Source organism: Branchiostoma floridae, chromosome 2 (assembly GCF_000003815.2).
Source record: "Branchiostoma floridae strain S238N-H82 chromosome 2, Bfl_VNyyK, whole genome shotgun sequence".
In the NCBI taxonomy this organism is placed as follows: domain Eukaryota; kingdom Metazoa; phylum Chordata; class Leptocardii; order Amphioxiformes; family Branchiostomatidae; genus Branchiostoma; species Branchiostoma floridae.
This window is the reverse complement of record NC_049980.1, coordinates 15,149,168-15,169,390: the sequence shown is the minus strand read 5'-3', so window position 1 is coordinate 15,169,390 and position 20,223 is coordinate 15,149,168. Positions and strand designations below refer to the sequence as shown.

Genomic DNA, 20,223 nt, shown 5'->3' with positions numbered 1-20,223 from the left:
CAAGATCCCATAGGTAAAATAATGATTTTGTATCTGCTTTCACTGAAAGCAAAAGGCTACCAACTGACAGCAAAGGGGGATACTATTTCTAATACATTTTTTACAAATCTTTATCAACGTAAATATGTATCGGTTACTCTGTATAAGAGATCAATTATTTGATTGTAAGTCGAACACTAGGTAAAATAAGCATGACACGTAGGGAACTTGATGACGTCATCACTTGGTGCAATCCGCCTCCAGCCGGTTTGTCGCTGATTTATTTTCGTTCGAGCCACCAAGGAGGTTGAAAGAGGGGACTTGGAGCCACATAGCCGGGTAATGTAACAGTAGTCTGAGTAGATCTGTTTTGGAAGTTGAAACCTGTAGGACATTAGAGAGATATCGTAGAAGCTGTTGTGTTGTCTTTTGTGGACCAGCACTCTACCCTTCACCCGGCAGTGTTGTGGAGGAGGAAGGCCATAAATGCGTCCGAGCGCGGGCCTGTGACATTTTCTTGTTGGGAAGATTGGATTCAAGGTTGGTGAGTTGGACGCTAGCTGCCAAGGCTGTCTGTTTCTTGCCGATTTCTGCACAAATATTACACAAAATGTTGTGCGCTTTCTTGTTATGGTTAAAACCAAGTTAAAGACTCAATTTGTTTCTGAAACGTTACTACCCCCCTCCCCCATTTTAGTACTAATTTATGCATCAGCAATGTGAAAGTGACGTGACGACCGTCGCAGTGAGTGAAAGAGGTTCAAAAATAGATTTTTACGACTCGCTTGTCATGACGGTAGTGCCTGATACCAGTCTCACCAGGCTAGACAACTGCTGACCAGTCCACGGTGATCAAAACAACAAGCTTGTCATGATTTGGCATCGCCCTTGAAGTTGAAGTGTACAAGTCATTGCAATGGGTCTGATGTGTGACAGTGACATTACTCGGCAGTGGTTACAGAAAAAAAAATGTTGCTAAATCTCGCCCAGGGTTAACTCAAGCAAATTTGAAGTATTCACTTGCTCTAAATAGGCCAAAACTAACTTTTTGCTGGCCTGAAATTAAGATTAATAGCATGTGACTTGTCCTATACATACAATTTTACTTATGGCAGGGAAATACATGCACTTTCCCAATCAGGACTTTTATTTGCCCTAGGCAACCAGGCCAATGGACCTGTACTCTGCTCGAATGTCGGACGACTCGGACCATGACCAACTCGGCCCAGTCAACTCGGCCCATCTGCCGGGACAACTCGGACCATCCCCCTGGACAGCTATTTAATTGATTTTTTTTTTCGTAAATGTAATCCCCAACACTAGTTTTATATGTATATACTCTAAAATGAGAACACTGTAGGTTGGATTGATTGAAGAGTGTAATTCATCGGAACTTTCGGCATTCCGGGCGGCGCACATTAGGTCGTTGACCCCGAAATACGTAACGTGTGTGGACACGTGGATAGGTGTGAGGCGCTTCTAATGGAGGACAGTAGTAAACTTTATCATTACTTGCTCTTCGGAATAGCTTTAGACAAATAAGATGTGGGAATTGATCAGAGTATGAGTCATTCTTGTTGAAGATTAATTGCTAATTAAGACTTTTTTTCAAGCCGACCGTGTCCACTTTGTTGTAATATCGCGGTTTTGATATCGCCAGCGCCCGCGGCACATATGATACTAGATCAAAGGGACTCTGTATGGCCAGGAAACTTCTGACGTTCTAATAGTAGCAGCTGGGGGACAATCTTTATAATACTAGTACAAATATACAAAGAAATGTCAAATTAATTTTTTTCAAAAGTTACGTAATTTGGTCCGACTGGTACATGGGGGTGGTCCGAGTTGACCAGTGGGGTGGTCCGAGTTGACCAGATTTTCAATGGGCCGAGTTAGTAATGGTCCGAGTCGTCCTGATTCCCTCTGCTCACTCAAAGACTTGTTATTAGATTTCCTCCAGTTCCCAAGGAGTTGATGAGTGTTAACTAACCAATGTGTTTATCTTCTTCTGTACAGCCTTTCAAGTTTCAACGTGTGCTGGGATTGTTGAGCAAGAAAACCTCAAAATTGAAGACCTTAGGAAGTTTTAGTGAAGTAGGACTCGAGAAGATTCCACATTACCACAAGTCTTGACCAAAATAAGGAAGACCATGGCAGGGACTGCCACAACTGATCCAGTCCCCATACAGGGCAAGTCAAAGCCTGAACTCAAACGCCTCACGTTTCAAAAGAAGGACCGGTATGAAAATGAGTGGGATGAAGCCAGGCCTGAAACTCCGCCAACATCAGTCAAAGGACCCTTGCAGTTTGGCAAACCAAGACCTAGCAAGTATTCTCACCTAGCAGCACAGATGGAGACAGAAGACTCAAGCTCAAAGTCAGTCACAGCCGCACTGACGAGAGTACAGCCCACTGTAGTAACAAGTCGTACAGCTCCCAGACCGGCACCAAAGAATCTCACACAAGGGAAAGGACTGTTGAAAGAGGCACAGCTGCAAGACTTTCAGAAGAACGCAGGTGTCTCTGTGGCTGCTGACAATCTCCACAAGAGTGTGTCAGGGGAAGTCACTAAGGTTCAACGTGTTCCTGGGAAGATAGCACAGCTGAATGCTGAGCAGACACCAACCCCACCAGGAACACCACCCAAGACCACAGAGAAACACCACAGCTGGTTAGGAGTGGTGCCAGAAAAGAAACCAGCATGCGTTCCTCAGACCATTTACCTGCCAGAGCAGAGGCGATGGTTAGTTTTCTTTGCTTCCTAGCCTTTAACTTGAACCCAATCCAAATTTATATTTTGAGAGTTTGGAATGGGCTGCCATCAGTTCTTGTGTGTGTGAAAAAATGGAAAATATTTCCAATTTACAACCTCTACAATAAATTCATCACACATACATGTACACACACAGACAGACACACACACACATACATGCATACATACATACATTATAAAGGAACATACATACAATTTACAAAGAAACATACATACATGTACAAACATGTGTGAGCATTGTAAGGGTCTGGGGCAATCCTCCCCCTGAAACTTCTAAAATTTGTATTCTTCTGATCAGTGTAGGGGTCCCCTAGGCAGAAAAGGCCTGGCAAAAACACTGTAGTGTGTAATAATACATCATAGCCTAGTATCCAAACCTGCTGTAGCTGTCATATCCTCTCCATCAATAAAAGATGACGAAAAGAAATGGCAGCTATGAATAGACTTGGATACTGTATAAAAAAGTGTATATGGACACTGATGTAAATAGCTGTAACAAATTGTTCCATCTTGTGAACAGTTCTCATTTTTAGATGTAAAGTTTATCTTGTGATGCTTCTATACAGATGCTAGTTTTGTTTAACCTTTTCACATGTATATAGCGCTGTTATACAGACTAAATGTTTTAAATGTTGTGTTAACAGGTTTGGCCTTGGTCCAGTGTATCAGCCCACCCAGACCGTGTGTGTTCCTGTCCAACCCAAAGTCAACCTTGTAGACCAGGTGAAACAAAAGGGCCTGTCCACCAAATCCAAGCAGTTTTACCACCAGGACTCTGACAGAGACTTCTTTGTGGACAAAAACCACCAGGAGTTCCCTAAGATTAAGAAGATATGTCCACGGAGTGATGCAGAGTTTAATGCCCTTGCACCTTCAACACTGTAAACAAATAGATGGGAACTTATCAAGAAAAATGTCTATGGATTTGTATATTCTGATATTTGTATTTGTACATTTGTATGCTAAGTGACCAAGGCTTAGTGGAGCCCAGTCAAAAGGTACCTGTCAGCAGACTGGCAGGAGTATCTTGTCAGGATTTAAGAGAAAGCCATACCAAGTATGTGATTGTATGCAGAGATTTCCCTCTGGCTGAAGTTCTGTTAACTAATCGTTATGAAACAAACTTACACAAAATTGAACATGCTTGAAGACAGACATATTGTTAATTGACTTGGTGCTACCTCAAAATGACCAACACTGCAAAGGCAGTGGTTTGTTAAGTACTTGAACTTGAATATATGCTTTCTGTACCTCTGTTTTCCAAGTTGTTGACCATTGATTTTGTAAAAATTAAAGATAAAAGATAGTTGTGATTCATACTTTTGCAGTTATTGATGACTGAAAGACAGTAAGTGATATTTAAAATACGGGGAAATGTATTGGCTTTCACTTCTCAGTGTTGTCATCTGTACAATTGTTGTCATTATTAATGATAATAAATCCCTTTGTTGGTGCTTTTATCTGCCCATACTTCAGTTGTCATCAATGAAGTCATACTTATGGGATCAATCTGACATTTTTTCCACACTTTTAATTCCAAGTGTTCATGAAAATCTTTGCAAAGAAAAGGCATGTTTACATTAACAGAATTGTGTGCGTTTTAGTAAGGTCATAGAAAATAGACCTGTGTAGAGAACATCAAGGTTTGCGGTCTAACTAGGGTGAACCCGCTGGACAGGTCCACATGGAAGTGTGGTGTGAAGACTTTCCCTGTGTCAGGCATCCCAGCAGCAGTATAATCAAATACTGGATACTACTACTACTACTACTGGAGAACCATCTGCTGTGATGCAACCACACTTGCTCTTGGACTTGCTCTAGGAGCATGCAGAGTTGAGATCTCATCTGTGAGAAAGTTTTTCAGGACATGTACAAAAGTCACTGGTTCCTCCCTCAGCATTGATGATATTGCATGATATAAGACAATTTTGTCATTGAATTCTTAAATAGTCATGATCAGAATGAATAAAGGTTCAAACAAACAATCATCACCGATTGGTGATTGTTCAGTATCATTGGGGCTTAGACTACCCAATAAAGGATTTTATTTTATGAAATTTAGATTTTGATAGATGATGCAAATCATTTTTGATTGGCCAGACCAAGAAATGCTCCTTGGTCAGATCAAAAGATTTGTCTGCTGTAATTAGCCTTGACCCCCGGGAAGTCCTCAAGGCAGGCTAATAATCAAGTAGCTGCAGTACCACCATTCATCACCAAGTGGCGTAACTAGACCGTACAGGCATGACGGGTAGGGTCAGATCATGTGCTGGAAGGTGGTGAATGTTAACCTTGTGTCTATTGATATGCCCAGTACATGATAATTCTGCTGTTGAAAATCCATCGATAATGTTAGTATTGTTTAGTTATTTGGGTTTTTAGAAATTTGATGCCAATTTGTCTCCACAAATTGTGTTTTGTAGTAAAGATATCTTCCAAGATACCCCTTCGGAAAAGTGAGGTATGCCAAAATGGCCGTCGCGGTCTGAAAATTTTTGGTTTTCAAGTGTGACACGACGCCTTTCTTCTCCGTGTTTTGACTTTAAGTGATACCTGGGACCTCTTCTGCATTGGCAGAACGATAAAGACAAAGCCTTTGCATAGGAGCTCCCAGATTTTGTCAGTTGGCGTCCAGAATCATGCACAAGTCAGAAAGGCATGAAAGCAGGGAAGAGCAGCTGGAGGAACTGTCGTGTTACCTGAACAGTAGCAGGGGGAAGCTGAGCGGTGTGCTGAAGCGGTTTGGATGGACGAACGACAAAATATCATACACTGTAAGTTTATCACTTTGTGGTTCACTGAGGCAAAACTACGAAAACCTCTGCCTCCCTTTTTAAGCACTGGAACCCAGTGCTGAAGATGGCGTCAGCACTCGAAACGCCGGCTTCAGCACTGGAAACCGAGTGCTGACGAATATTCAGCACTGGAAACCGAGTGCTGAGAGATCGAAACGCCGGCTTCAGCACTGGAAACCGAGTGCTGACGAATATTCAGCACTGGAAACCGAGTGCTGAGAGATCGGGAGACTCTGAGATATACAGTAATTTGGAATTACGATACGTCCTTTGCTCTACTACTAAAACTTAAGACATTGCTGGATTATAAACGTCACCTATGGCAGACCTCATCCTTTTGAAGTTCAGCGGTGCCTCTTCAACAACAACAACGAGGAGGCAGGCTGAAGTCTGCCTCACTGCCCTCACAGCACCCCGGCCCTTTTCAGGGCCACCCAAATCTTTCCCAAAAGGGCTATATCTATCACAATCACACAATAAAGTTGCTTATTGTTATAATGATAGCTATCCCTTAAACACCTCTTACACATATACATATATCTACCTTTCAATTACACATGTACAACGAATAAAATACACAACTTTACACGAAGTTTTCTTTGCACGAAGTAACTTTAATCAAATTTGCGTCCTTTTACTAGTACCGCTATCAGTACTTTATAAAAAAAAATGTGCAATAAAGGTCTTCATTCATTCATTCATTTTATAAATGATATATATCCCTTATACAGTATACATATATTCAATTACATAACGAATGGATAGCACAACTACAATTTTCTTTGCACGAAATAACTTATCTTTTCCTTCGAATTGCTGCTGACGGCAGTTCAGCATTGGAAAACGAGTGCTGACAGAAGTTCAGCACTGGAAAACGAGTGCTGAAAGAAATTCAGCACTGGAAAACCAGTGCTGAGGGAGTTTCAGCACTCGAACAAGGCCGATCAGCACTGGAAAACGAGTGCTGAAAGAATTTCAGCACTGGAATTGGAAAACCAGTGCTGAGGCCGTTCAGACAATTGATTCAGCACTGGAACACCAGTGCGGAAGGCGAGGTTTTCGTAGACTTGCTTCACTGAGTGGTACCGGTGACAGAAAGAGCAACTTGACTTATTTCGGACAAGGCACTTCTCAAGATTATCATAATCTCCTGTTTGTAAACTTTATCACTCACTCGCATCACTATCACTCTACTCACCCACTCGTGTACTCACCAGTACTAACTCATTTATTCACACATTCATTCACACATTCATTCATTCATTCACTCGCTCACTCACTCACCCACCCACTCATTTACTCACCAGTACCAACAACTTACACATGTATTCACTATCTCAACCACTTACTCACCCAGCCACACCCAGTTGCAAAAGCCCAAACCTGTCTATCAATGGGGCAGCTGTAACTGAATGTAAGATGTACATTGTCCGTAATCTAAACTGGAAGTGCCAAGTTAATGCCATTTTGTGCAAACTCAGGCGATCACTTAGCATTTTAAAGCACGTCCGCACTTTTGTTTCAACGCCTACCCTGTTAACTTTGTACAAATCCATATGTCTGCCACATATTATGTACGCTTGTACTGTCTGGGACTCTGCGCCAGAACGGGAGCTGGAGAAACTTCAACGGATGCAGAACCGAGCCGGCAAGTTGATTCTACGTGCCCCATATCTAACTCCATCGGCGGAAGTTCACTCACGTCTGGGATGGAAGGATGTGAAGTCGCTACACAAGCACCACAAAGCCCTACTGGTATACAAGGCCTTGAACAATAAGTTACCACCCTACAATAGGCTACATACGTCGTATGTTCACCTATTGCAGGGACAGATCAGTCAGGACCACCAGACGTAGTGCTTCCGATCTTCTAGTAGTACCTAAGCCACTGAGAGAGGTCTACAGATGATCACTAGCTTACTCTGGTTCACTTCTTTGGAATTCACTAGTACCGGAAGCCAGAGCAACCTCAATCTCTAGTTTCAATAGACTAGTGACACCGTAGCGATCCACGAACATGTATGTAATCAATGAGCTAATGATTGTCATTTGTTTTCATTATTATTCTTCTTTCATTTATGTATGTATTTATTTTCTGTTTGATTTGATTTGATTTTGATTTTATTTATTTTGCACAAGCATTAAAAAAGTTAACATAAAACAAATTAAAGGATGAAGGTACATGCAGGGGGGAAGAAAAAAGCCTCGTGGCTTGTACAAAGTCTTCCTCCAAAGTAACAAGATTGAATAGACGGGTAAAAATTATACATTAGACAATAATGTAACCAAAAGAATTAACAAAATGGAAATAAATCATAATAGTTCAATAATTGATAACTAATGCAATATCATAACGGCGAAATGAATGAAATGATGTAATAAGAATATAACATTGAAAGAAAAGTAACAACTGACAATGAATGGGAGATTAATTAAATGTTTGATTATCTAATAATGACTTTTTTAACAGGTTTTTGAAGATGGGTGGGGAATGACAAAGATGTAAGGCTTCACTTAAACTATTCCAGATTTGCGGACACTTGAACAACATGGAAAACTTTCTTTGTTGTGTTTTTACTTGTATCTGTTTTAAATGGTTAGACTGTCTGGTATTGTAATGATGGTGGTCTGAATTGTGATGGAAAAGGTTCTGGAATTGCTTTGGTATACAAGAACTATTAATTGTTTTGTGAACAAAAAGGCAACTTTGCAGTTTGTTTATATCATATATAGTTAATACTTTTAAATTACGAAACAAAGATGCAGAAGGGAATGTATACGACACATTTGAGACTATTCGGACGAAGCGTTTCTGCAGAAGAAGTAGAGGTTTAAGTGATGTGGAGTACGTACTCGCCCATACGATGTTACAATATGCAAGATAGGGATATAGTAAACTATAGTATAATATCATATATGTTTTAGAAGATAGTAGCGTTGCGATTTTCCTGACAATACCTATGTTTTTATAGATTTTTTTGCAAATAAGGTCAATATGTTTTTTCCAGGTAAGTTTGTCATCAATGGTGACACCTAAGAAACACGTGTGCGTAACTTGATTAATTGGTGTGTTATTAATAGCTATTTTAACATTTTCCTTATTGTATTTTTTCTTCCCTGCAAAAATAATGAAATTTGTTTTCTTGACATTTAAGGATAATTTGTTAATTTGGAACCATTTGTTTACTTTGTCTAATTCTCTATTCATTTTACTGACTAATATATCAAGGTCAGAATGTGATGAAAACAAGTTAGTATCATCTGCAAATAGTAGTGCATATAGTTCATCAGATACATAAGCCAAATCGTTGATATATATGAGAAATAATAGAGGACCAAGAATAGAACCTTGAGGGACGCCACAGGAAATTGATCTTGTATCTGAGGAGTAGGTATTATTGGAAACATACTGTTTTCTGTTAGATAAATAGTCTTTTAGCCATGTGAAAACATATCCTTGAAAGCCATAGCAGTTAAGTTTTTCTAATAGAATTTTATGGTTCACGGTGTCGAATGCTTTTGACAAGTCCAGAAACACACCAATGGTGAATTCATTCTTTTCTATGGCCGAGGTAATTTTATCTACTAATTTCAAAAGTGTCATATATGTTGAATGGTGTTTACGGAAGCCATATTGGTGTTCATGGAGGATGTTGTTATCTTCTAAGTGCTGTAGAATTCTCTTGTATACTAATTTCTCTAGGACTTTTGAAAATACCGGCAAAACTGATATGGGGCGGTAATTTGACAGTAAACAGGTGTTTCCCGATTTGAAAAGCGGTATGACTTTGGCTATCTTTAAATCATTTGGGACCATACCAGTTTCCAAGGACAATTTTAATATATAAGTGAGGGGCTCTAGTATTGAGCTGCTGACTTGTTTTATTAAGGAGGTACTTAATTCATCATTACCAGGAGCAGAGTTCTTAAGATTACAAATAATATTCTGGACTTCGGATACAGTGGGTGTTTCAAAGAAGCTATAAGATGGGTAGACATTGTTAATGAAAGATAGAGGAGAACAGTCAGTCTTGTCGATCTTTTTAGCTAATGAGGGTCCAATATTAACAAAAAAGTTATTGAAGGCAGCTACAATGTCTTGTGGGTTTGATATTTCATATGTGTCGTCACAGAGTTTGCTAGGAAGGACGTTCGATTTCTTTTTTTTATTAAGAAGCTCGTTTATCAATTTCCATGTGTTTCTTATGTTATCTGTTGTCTCCTTGAATTTTTTGTGATAGTGATTCCTTTTAGATAAGCGAATTAATGTGTTGAATTTATTTCTGTAAGTTTTATATGTCTGGAAAGAAGTTGGATTTGGATTCCTTACATATTTTTTGTATAACTTGTTTTTCTTGATGGACGATTTATGAAGCGCAGGAGTGAACCAGGGTTTGTTCTTTTCTACATTACGTTCGGAGTGAGTAACAATCGGGAAACATTCTTCAAACAGAGAAGTAATGACTTGAATAAAATGACTGTAGGCATCATTTGTGTTAGAGTAATTGTATAATTTGTCCCATGTTACATCCGCTAATTGGTTTTTGAATTTAGTGATATTGGAACTAGTAAATTTGCGCAAACGTCGTTTTGTACTGTTAGTTTTACTCACATCGGATTTACATTTCATTATGTAAAATATAGGTAAATGGTCCGAAATATCTGTTACAAGAGTGCCAGAAGTATAGGATTCAGATAAGGAGTTTGTTAATATATTATCGATTAGGGTCGCAGATTTGTCAGTTATTCTTGTTGGTTTGGTGATTGTGGGATACATACAACACGAGAATAACATATTTAAAAAATCTGTCGTTAGAGTATGTCTTTCATTTTTTAGTAAGTCTATATTGAAATCGCCAAGAAGAAAACATGTTTTACCTTCCTTACTTATTGTATCCAGTGTTGTCGCAAGATGACTAGTAAAGTCCTTAATATCCGTGTCAGGCGGTCGGTATACACATCCTAATATCATATTCTTACGAGTAGGAGAGGAAGACACTGGAAGTTCAATAAAAATGGACTCCACATTTCCCTCATGCGAATGTATAGTTAAATCGTCCCTTTGTACAAACTCAAGATTTTCGCGTATAAAGAGAGATACTCCACCACCAACTCTGTTCGATCTACAACGATGTACTGAGGTATAGTTTGGGAAATCATACAGTTGAGAAGTACTTTGAGTTAGCCATGTTTCAGATAAACCTATAATAGAGAAGTCATGATTTAGAGTAGATAGATAGTGGGTAAAATTGTCGAAATTTCGCGGGAGACTTCTAATGTTTAGGTGCAACACTGAGAAAGCGTTAGTGTTATGGCCTGACTTAAGGCACATGGAGTTAAACTGATCTTCAGAGTAGTTAACGCATGGGGTATTCGTATTTGTATCTAAAAAGTTTCCGTAGAAGTTTACATCTGGATCCCAGCTGTCAGTGAAGTTTGATTCCTTATCTGAGTCGAGCATGAAGGGGTTAAAGATCAGGTTACCATCTTCAAAATTATATGGTGTACTATTGAAATCATCTGTTTGAGTGGATGTGTTGGACATGGTCTATATAAGCATAGTTAATATACAACATTACATAGTTATACATCATTACATAGTAAAATATACATGGGTGGAAAACTATATTTGAATGGTCGCATCTAGAAGTAGCATACATGAAATATTATAGGTCTACTACACACAATAAATGTAATACAGATGGAAATAAGCTTTACGACATTTCCTGATTAGTTTTCTTCCTGATGACGAGTCGGTCATAACTGATGATAGCGAACTCTCCACGTTGTCTGGCTTCCCTCATCTTTGGCACCAGCTTGATCTGAAAAGTCTTCATTGATGTAAATGTTGGTATTCTTGAGGTTGGATCGGGCTCTGTTAAGGATCATTTGTTTGTCCTTGAAACGCAGTAGCTTGACCACAACTTGCCTTGGGCGGGGGGAGTCATTTCTGAAGGGACCATTCCGATGAGCTCTTTCTATTTCGATTGTCTTTGAGTCTAGTTGTAACTTTTTTGTCAGGATGTTGCGTACTTTGACTTCTGTGTCGGCCCAAGTTTCCTTGGCGTCGTCCTCTATGCCATCGATGACTACGTTGTTTCTTCTGCTCTGGTTCTCCAGATAGTCCATCTTTTTCTCCATGTCTGGCATTTGTAGAGACTTGGGATTCTTTGCTTGTTCATCAATAGTGGCTTTCAGGTTGGTTATCTCTGAATTAGCTTCGTCCAGTTTGGTTTTCAGAGTGTCAACTTCATGCTGCGAGAACTGCAAAGAAGACTTCAGCTCCTGTACTTCTCTAACTAAATTTTCTGTTTGATTAATAGGAATGTTGTGTCAATATGTATATGATTGGTTGACCCCTCACCTCCTCCATGTAAGCTCGACCTCCACGAAAAGCGGCCTAGCAGGCCGATGGAGTATTTATCGAGTCAAAATAAAGGCACAAACAAACAAACAAACCCAGCCACTGTAACCCACTCACTCACTCACTCACTCACTCACTCACTCACTCACTCACTCACTCACTCACTCACTCACTCACTCACTCACTCACTCACTCACTCACTCACTCACTCACTCACTCACTCACTCACTCTGTAATGTTCTGTAATGTAATTTTACATCCATCTTTCAGGACATGGTCGTGTGTCCACTGGATTCTGCACACTGCGTCCCGCCCTCCAGGCTAACAGAACATGTGAAGGACTGCAGGCTGGCTAAGGCTGGATATGATGCTGAGGAGAGGGTCGGTCTAACTTTTATATCCAACACTTAATGTCAAGAGTTCCTTTTTTTTTACATTGAAGCATTCCCTTGTAAAATAATAAAAACAAATACAACGTTGGTTTAAATTAAAGACAGTCTGGATTCAGTTAAATTTTGCATTTTCTAAATTAGCATGACTTTAAAAATTGTTGTGATGATATACATCTTATGTCTTACCTTTATGAAGGTAAGACATGTACATGTAGTACAGATTTAAAGTAGCTTTACCTTGTGTATGATACAATGTAGCTGTATTAATTGGTAGTAGAAAGGGGCACTGATGACTAAATCTAAGATGTACTAGTAAGTTGACAAGTTTGTAGTTGTAAGTGCTGTGTGTTCTGTGGATACTGGTACTGATCAAACCTAGTATGTGACTTCACTGAAATTCACAAGGTTGTACTTAGAACATTAGCAGTGTTGAGGAATATATACAGTTACAGTGTTTTACACATTGTAGGAGAAGATGAAGGAGAGCTGCCATTTCTACTACACCAACTCTCAGTCAGTTGTACCAGTCACAGTAGGTAAGTGTTGTCTGTTATGGTGCAGCACAGATGACGACAGTGCAGTACCAGCTCTTGCTGTCTGGAACAATTATCACACACGGTCCTCTTCGGAAGTAATGATCATGGTAGAATCCTATTTGATATCAGCCCTACATCTTCAGTCATGGCTTAACAGTCGTTTACGAAAATAACAGTCTCTACTACATACTCACATCTGTAGACTGACTCAGGTCTGTTGTCAGCTATCACAAGAAGCTTGTCTTTACTATATAGATCGACCAATTGATACCAAATTTGTAGTTTTTCATCCTACTAGTAAGCAATTGACATGGACTGATATGCAGATCAACTTTCCAGTATAGTACCTTTATCAAAACTGCTGCTGATACACCATTTTCTCCTGATCACAATTAAGTTACTATAAAGTATATTCAACATTTGACTTTGACTCTATATTTGACACAATGGTTATCAGTTCTCAAATATCAAAACACATTTCTACAGGATAATTGATTCATTATTGACGTGGAATGTCTATGCTGATTAAAGTAGTTGTCACTTACAGTTTATTTTTTTAATGGATTGTACCTGTTTAGACAGAGACATTCAGGAGAAGGTTATCTCTCAGTGTGCTTCTTCAACTTCAACTTGGGCTGGTACATTGGCTGATGGGGAACAGGTAAGGTCTTCTAATTCTGTGCACAGAATTTTATACAGCTCTTTTCACCAGACCTGCAAAGTACATTCTATGATATAGTACTAGTATGTACAATGTAACATAGCAATCTGATGTGCCTGTAAGGATATCTGTAATGTCTGGAGCTAATAAAATTCTGTATACATGTATACCAACCTGATATATTGTAATGTAATTATTACTAGTAAGTTTTATTCATTACTGATATGAAAGGATAATTAGTATGACTTTCAAAGATAGACAGATACATTTGTAGAGATCATTTAGACATAAAAGTTACATTCATTCCTTCACCTATTTTATTCTTTAGGGAAGACTTACGAACAGCCAGATGAGAAGTTTCACCCAGGCTGTGTCATCAGCTCCAGCTGAAGGTGGGTATCTTGCAGTGACATTAAGTGTGCTGTTCCCTGATATGATGAAGGACTTTTCTTTCATAAATCACTTATTTCTCAGATGAGATTGTCAAAAAAGTAGAAAAGACTTGTAACAAGAGTTGTTCCATCTATGCATGCTTCTGTGGTGTATGTTCTGTTGACTTTCACCCCAACAATGATCTAGCTTCAAGATCTTTTGCAACTGTTATGATCTGCATAAAAATCCAGCTATAAATGATATGCTGGTCTATGACACAAAGCTTTATTTGTCTTTACATACATGGCATTATTTTCTTCATGGCCATAGTATTTTGGGATGTTTATTGCTTCTGTGTGCTTTTTTTACAACCAGTCAGACTTCTGTTATGATGAGGTTATGAAGATACCTGTTTGCTATGCATATGTTTAGTGTGTAAGATTACCAAACAAGGACGTAGATAGTTGACTGTCCAGTTCATTTGATTGTCATGGTGCTATGTTGTTTTTCAGCCAAAGGGGTGAGTGTAGAGTCTGCAGTGCACAACTTCATGTACATCCTCATGATCACACTGTTATAAAACTCTTGTATCCTATACCTTGCATATCCTTCCAAGACATAATAGTGGCATTGCCTACTTATGTGTTGTACATTTTCTGTGAATAGTATACATAATGAGACATCAGGCATTGGTGAAGGTTAGACATCCAGGTAGAACATTACTATCCATAATGATCTTTCATCATTGACAAAGAATGAGTCTGAAGACAAGTGTAGCCTTTATGAACTTTCTCCAGTAACTGAATGTGTGTATCAGTTCAGATACTCATTATATACAGGATATACTTGTTCTCAACTCATCCTCAGTCCCTAATGAAAGATAGGAGATGCTATCTTAGATGTCTGACTATAAAAAGAATTTACCCAGTTGCTTGATTTTTTGTATTACATCATAGGTCACTTTTGTCTTGAGTCTGTTGGAAAGTAAAGGCAAAGATTTAAAACATTAATACATATCCACATTTGGAGGTTGGGAAAGTATTGGTAGTTTATATTGCCAGTGTCCCCTGATATCATTGGTTATTACAGCATAATGGTTCACAATAAGTGCTACAGTAAAAGTTGATAAATACTTGATAAGATAAAGGGTAAGACTGGTTGTAGAGTTGAACCCAGGGATGTCTCCAGCCAGTCTGTCATTACAGTAGGATTACCTGGCAGGTGTTTGTATGTGCTGTTTGTCGCAGCTGTGGACACTCCTGTCAAGTTTAATGTTGAGAAAATGATTTAAAAAAACAAACAAAAAAACTTTAAACTTGCCATCTAGATGTGTGCTTGAAGGTGCTGGGGACATCCCTGTCATATATATGTTACAGGTATGTATAATATATATATGTCAGGCACTCTTTCTACTAGATGATCACTGCTGAGTTACTGTAGAGAGACCGAGCTTGGATTTGTATAACCTTTGATTTCATGATTGGAATATGATGCAAGAATTTAAAGCATGATTGGAAAGACAACAAAACACATAAAACATAAAACAAATTTTTCTTTATGTATGACATGTGTTGAGAGAATCAGACACATGTATTTTGAATCTTTGGTTGCTGAGCAGTTCTAGTGGAAAGTGGGTGTAATGTCAACATGGGAGGGCAATGACACTAGCCATTACTTGAGATGGCTCCTAAGTGGAATGATATTTGTATTGATAAAACATTTATTTTTGCAAAATAGTGGTATGATAAGCAGATACACATTTACTAAAACATTAGATCTTGCTGTTACTGGAACATACTGCTGATTTTGACTAATATTTCATTGTTGAAATAAAGAGAGGAGGCTTCCCTTGAAGGATGAAGAGCTGACCACTGCACAGAGACTAGCCATGCACAATTATGTGGTGCAGCAGGCCAGAGATACCAGCAACAGACCTGCCTTCTCCACAGAAGACAGCACCCTGACTGCTGACTTGGCAGAGACCGTACAAAAACAAGGTAAGGTTTCAGGACTGGAAAGTCCTTTTATTTATTTTGTGTGGCTGTACAATCAGTCAAGGTTACCCAACTAGCCCTTGAAATTCATTTTTGGTGCTAGGAGTACTGGTACACTTAATGTAAAAAGTTTGGTGCACAGAAAATAGAATGGGTGCACAGCTTAGAATAAAGTAGAATGTACCCAGTATTTCTATCCCTGAGTTTGGTTGAAAATCTGTTACAGAAGGTTTTCACTAATTTGAGAGTCCTTAGCATTATTGTATCACAAGTCTAGACAGTGCAGACTTGATCAATAATTATTCCAGAATTATGTAAGCTACACACAGTCATACCCGGTGGTATATTGATGCATATTTTGAAACACAATTGGTCCAACAACACTAAGAAGCTGGTATTTCCTCTTTCAGAGGGAGAGGGCAAAGGTCCGAAGAGTCACTTGGAGATCCTGGCTGAACTGAGGGACTACAAACGACGGAGACAGTCTTACAGAGCCAAGAATGTTCACATCACCAAGAGATCAGCAACAGAGGTGACACTCACTCATAGCAGATTAAACATTATGTATTGTATACAGCTGTCAAATATGTTTAACCTGGTGTTGTAATATATCGTTTGTTCAGCACATACATGTTTTTGTATCTTAAAATGTTTTATTTTCTTCTCAGTCAATATCATAGTAAACATGCATTTCAGTCTTTGTAAAAAAAAGAGCAATCCAGTACTTCTCAAGTTCTGTGATACAGATAGCTTTGTGGTAGATGATGACTTGATCACAGAAGCAGTGGACTGCATATTCTATGACAAAAGTTGGACAATTAGATGAATCCATGCTGGAAATTGCAGTTCCATTTTGCTTCAGAATGATTTTAAGATATTATGTAAAATTCCATCTTACAAGCACCCATATCTTTTCTTGCACAAACATCTTATATAGTATTGACATTTCTGATTTGTTCCAGGTGATGAGGCAGGTGATCGAGACTCAGATGGAAATGTTGGAACAGATGAACAGGGGGAGTAATGACAATGAAAAGAACAGCTCTGATACTGACAACAGGTACTGTAACATTCAGGCCTACTCATGTGAAGTAATCACTGTAGTTTCATTTTCTCAGTTTTTGTGGTACCTTTCCACTGTGTAATCATCATTTTGTGAGTATGTTTTGTGCTTAAGTATCACTTTTGCCATGAACTAAAAACACACCCAAAACCTCTTTTCCACCCCTACCACAAAACTATTTTTGCATTTTGCCGCTTGCAGCGGTTGGAATGTTAGAATGAACGGACCTGTTCAATCCATGCCGAACATTTGTATACCTGTTAAAACGGGTGTTTTATCAACATGATCGCTCTAGCGCAGTGGGAAAATTTGCGTATTGTAAACCTATGCACCGGGTTCGATTCCAGGGACGGAATTTTTTTTAACTGTCTTTTTTTTTTTTCACATCCATTAAAATACTAATTTTTACATCCATTGAAATACTAATTAACAACACTTTTGTATAGAACATTATAACTCACCTTTCACCTGTTCTACTTCTGCATTTTTTCGCTGTTGGGATGTTTGAATGAACGAACCGTGAGACGTGCGATACTCTGCTTATATGTCGTTCTAACTTTCCTTAAAATGCCCATACAACATCTATATCACAGAATTACACAAGAACAAACTGATTTTCTCGAAAATAACTTCATACTGTATGACAAAAAGTTTCACTAAACATATTCATTTTCATATTTCTGGACATAAAGTCATTTGCATATTTGTGAATCTCTCCATGTGCCCATATCAGGTTTAGTTACTCTGTTGTATTTATATGACATTCTAATAACTAGAAAAAAAACGTTCACACACGCAAACCTTGGCAAAATGCCAGCTTTTTTAAAAGCACTTGTTTACAGTACTGTCATTGTAGGTTATTACGTATGCATGTGTGTTTGTTTGTATGTGAGTCTGTATATTTGTTTGTGTGTGCATTCGTTTATTTGTTTATGTGTCCGTGGTTTCAATTTTTCAATTTTTATTTTTCTCCTGTGCATTTCCATATGATGATTTAGACCTACAGTTGTAGTGCACATGAGGTGCACATGCTGCTGATTTGTACCATAATATCTGAACACATTACAGATCCGGTGAAAGAACCCACTCCCCTGCTGTCAGAATGGACTCTCCCAGACAGCGTGACAGCCCCAGACAGCACCACCGCCACCGCAGCTCGCACGAGGACCACCACAGACACAGGGAACAGCGCCACTCCAAACACAAGAAGTCCCGCGAGAGGAGCCACAGCCCCAGTCCCAATCGGAGGAAGAAACACAGACATTAGAGCAGATCTGTGCAGTATGTATGGGGTAGGAGGAACTTCTGTACAGGAGGTTTTTCAGCCATGGCTGTTTTTTTGTCATGTTTTAGGTGTTTTGTTAGGCTTTCTACTTTGTCTTGTTCTCTTTATATCTGCCAACTTGAGCCTCAAGTTGAGACCAAAACAAATTGAAGTGTGCCCTCTTTAAGTGTCTTCATGCAAGACTGTTACAATGATAGATTAAGGTGAGACCTGTAAATAAACTAGCTTTGGGATGTTTGACTACAAACTGTACTACTACTACTACTAGTAGTTAGTGCAGTAGTAGTGTCTTCATTCAAGACCTCTGCGATAATAGATTAAGGTAAGACCTGTAATTGTATATATAAGATACATATACATTTGTACTAGCTTTGGGATGGTGTACTACAAATAAAAGTTAGAGTTAAAATCATTCTCACACTAGATGGTGCATAGGGTAGCACCAAGCTCTGTTTCAGTATCCCTTGGGCTGGGCCACATGTTTGTTCAATCACTACATCATGAGACTAGCCCACTGGTATTGGTGTGTTTAACTTCTATACTCTTTCCCAAATACAAATGTACTTGTACTGAGTGTTAAGAAGAGAAAGCATGTACCATTTATAAAGTCTTTGCGATGACTCGGTCAGGGATCGAACTCACAACCTACCGAATGCAAGGCGAACTACAAACTGCAGTAATAGTGCTTTCATGCAACAAACACCCTCATGGTGTAGTTTTTACCACAATCAGTACAATATGCCATTTTGCCAATCATTCTTTCTTTAGTGGATATCTAATAACATTCATGTAGAATTAGAATAGCTTAGCTGTTCTAAGGTTATTGTGCAGGCCCAGATATCATTGACTTTTAGATCATACACACATAGCAAAATAAGGTTTTGAACAGCAACACAAGAGAATACGCCCCTAAAAGCCTACATTTTTTTAAATTCTTAATGTGGGTTACACTTGGCTCTGCCCTTACATTTTTCAGATAAATGTGTTTCTCGTTTTGAGTCAGTTAGTCCTCACTCTTACTGAGTTAACTCTTGAGATGTTTGTGACCTAAGGAGAAGAGATACTTCCCAGTCCTACTCATGCAACCCTTGGCCTGTGGGTCTTGTTACGTGTTGACTATTGAGTAAGTAGTTCAGTGGCTGGTAGTCTGTGACCTTGTACTGAACAAACTCTTTAGAAGGTATAATTGGTACTTCTATGTTAGTGTGTCAGCAACTGATTATGTTCTCAATCTATATTTGTTTCAATAAGCTACCAAATGAAAGGACTATTGATATAAAGAATTTTCAGTTTATTAGCTTTACAAGTTATGACGACAAGATTGTCATATATGTATCACCACCATTTGAATGTAGAACACTTTTGAATTACCATTAACTGAAATTTTAGTATAGTAAATACAAAAAAGGTACAAATGAGTCTATGCTAAATGTATGCAAAACAAAGTTGTCAATTGTCATCATGCTTACAGTGACTTTTAAGTAATTTTTATAGACTGAGATTAAGCGTTGTCTTTTTGACAATCATCATTTAGCAATTTTTTACACTTGCATAAAGTTTCATAATATCATTGATATCTGATTTTCCTTCTGATTCTGTTAGATGGATATACAGGTGCAGGTATGTTTTCTACCAAAACAACAACAACAATAACAACATAGATGCAAATACATGTACATTACTTATTTCAATCCATTTCAAAACAATTAAGATCATCAATACATTCCAATTAGAAAACACTTGAGAACACACATACTTCATTACTACAGTAGGTACATGTACATATTTAATTTCAGGCTGGCTGGCAGTGTGAAGTTATGATTGTAATTGTGTATTTATCTCTATTAGTATATTATATGCATGATTGTTTCATTGTGGTTCAAGTGTTACATTGCACATAAAACAGTCAACACATCATCACCAAATTACAAACTGTATATATATATATAAAATGTACATATAAAGAATGCCTGAAGGAAACATTCTGAAGTTCTTAGCTACAACACAAT

The 20,223-nt window shown here is 38.5% G+C and overlaps 2 protein-coding genes across 3 annotated transcripts; both read left to right on the top strand.

Moving 5' to 3' along the window:
• Positions 1 to 310: 310 nt before the first annotated feature.
• Positions 311 to 4,225, top strand: LOC118410616. 2 transcript variants are annotated; one of them, XM_035812397.1, is made up of 3 exons: positions 311 to 519; positions 1,996 to 2,722; positions 3,397 to 4,225. In XM_035812397.1, exons 2-3 carry the CDS (start codon positions 2,130 to 2,132, stop codon positions 3,635 to 3,637), a joined length of 834 nt encoding a protein of 277 aa, XP_035668290.1. In that variant the 5' UTR covers positions 311 to 519; positions 1,996 to 2,129; the 3' UTR covers positions 3,638 to 4,225. The 2 variants fall into 2 exon arrangements, with proteins under 2 accessions (XP_035668290.1, XP_035668291.1); XM_035812398.1 differs by having other exon boundaries at positions 311 to 523.
• Positions 4,226 to 5,239: 1,014 nt separating this feature from the next.
• On the top strand, positions 5,240 to 20,217 carry LOC118409593 (U11/U12 small nuclear ribonucleoprotein 48 kDa protein-like). Its single transcript, XM_035810721.1, has 9 exons — positions 5,240 to 5,526; positions 12,182 to 12,292; positions 12,773 to 12,839; positions 13,418 to 13,500; positions 13,829 to 13,892; positions 15,708 to 15,869; positions 16,277 to 16,398; positions 16,829 to 16,926; positions 17,998 to 20,217. The coding sequence occupies exons 1-9, from the start codon at positions 5,392 to 5,394 to the stop codon at positions 18,194 to 18,196; spliced, it is 1,041 nt and encodes a 346-aa protein (XP_035666614.1). The 5' UTR covers positions 5,240 to 5,391; the 3' UTR covers positions 18,197 to 20,217.
• Positions 20,218 to 20,223: the final 6 nt, after the last annotated feature.

Excerpts from the sequence above, each read along its gene's own strand:
- LOC118410616 (XM_035812397.1), top strand. The coding sequence starts at position 2,130 with ATGGCAGGGACTGCCACAACTGATCCAGTCCCCATACAGGGCAAGTCA. Across the intron at positions 2,723-3,396 it reads CTGCCAGAGCAGAGGCGATG|GTTTGGCCTTGGTCCAGTGT; the intron begins GTTAGTTTTCTT and ends TTGTGTTAACAG.
- LOC118409593 (XM_035810721.1), top strand. The coding sequence starts at position 5,392 with ATGCACAAGTCAGAAAGGCATGAAAGCAGGGAAGAGCAGCTGGAGGAA. Across the intron at positions 5,527-12,181 it reads ACGACAAAATATCATACACT|GACATGGTCGTGTGTCCACT; the intron begins GTAAGTTTATCA and ends TCCATCTTTCAG. Across the intron at positions 16,927-17,997 it reads AGCTCTGATACTGACAACAG|ATCCGGTGAAAGAACCCACT; the intron begins GTACTGTAACAT and ends AACACATTACAG.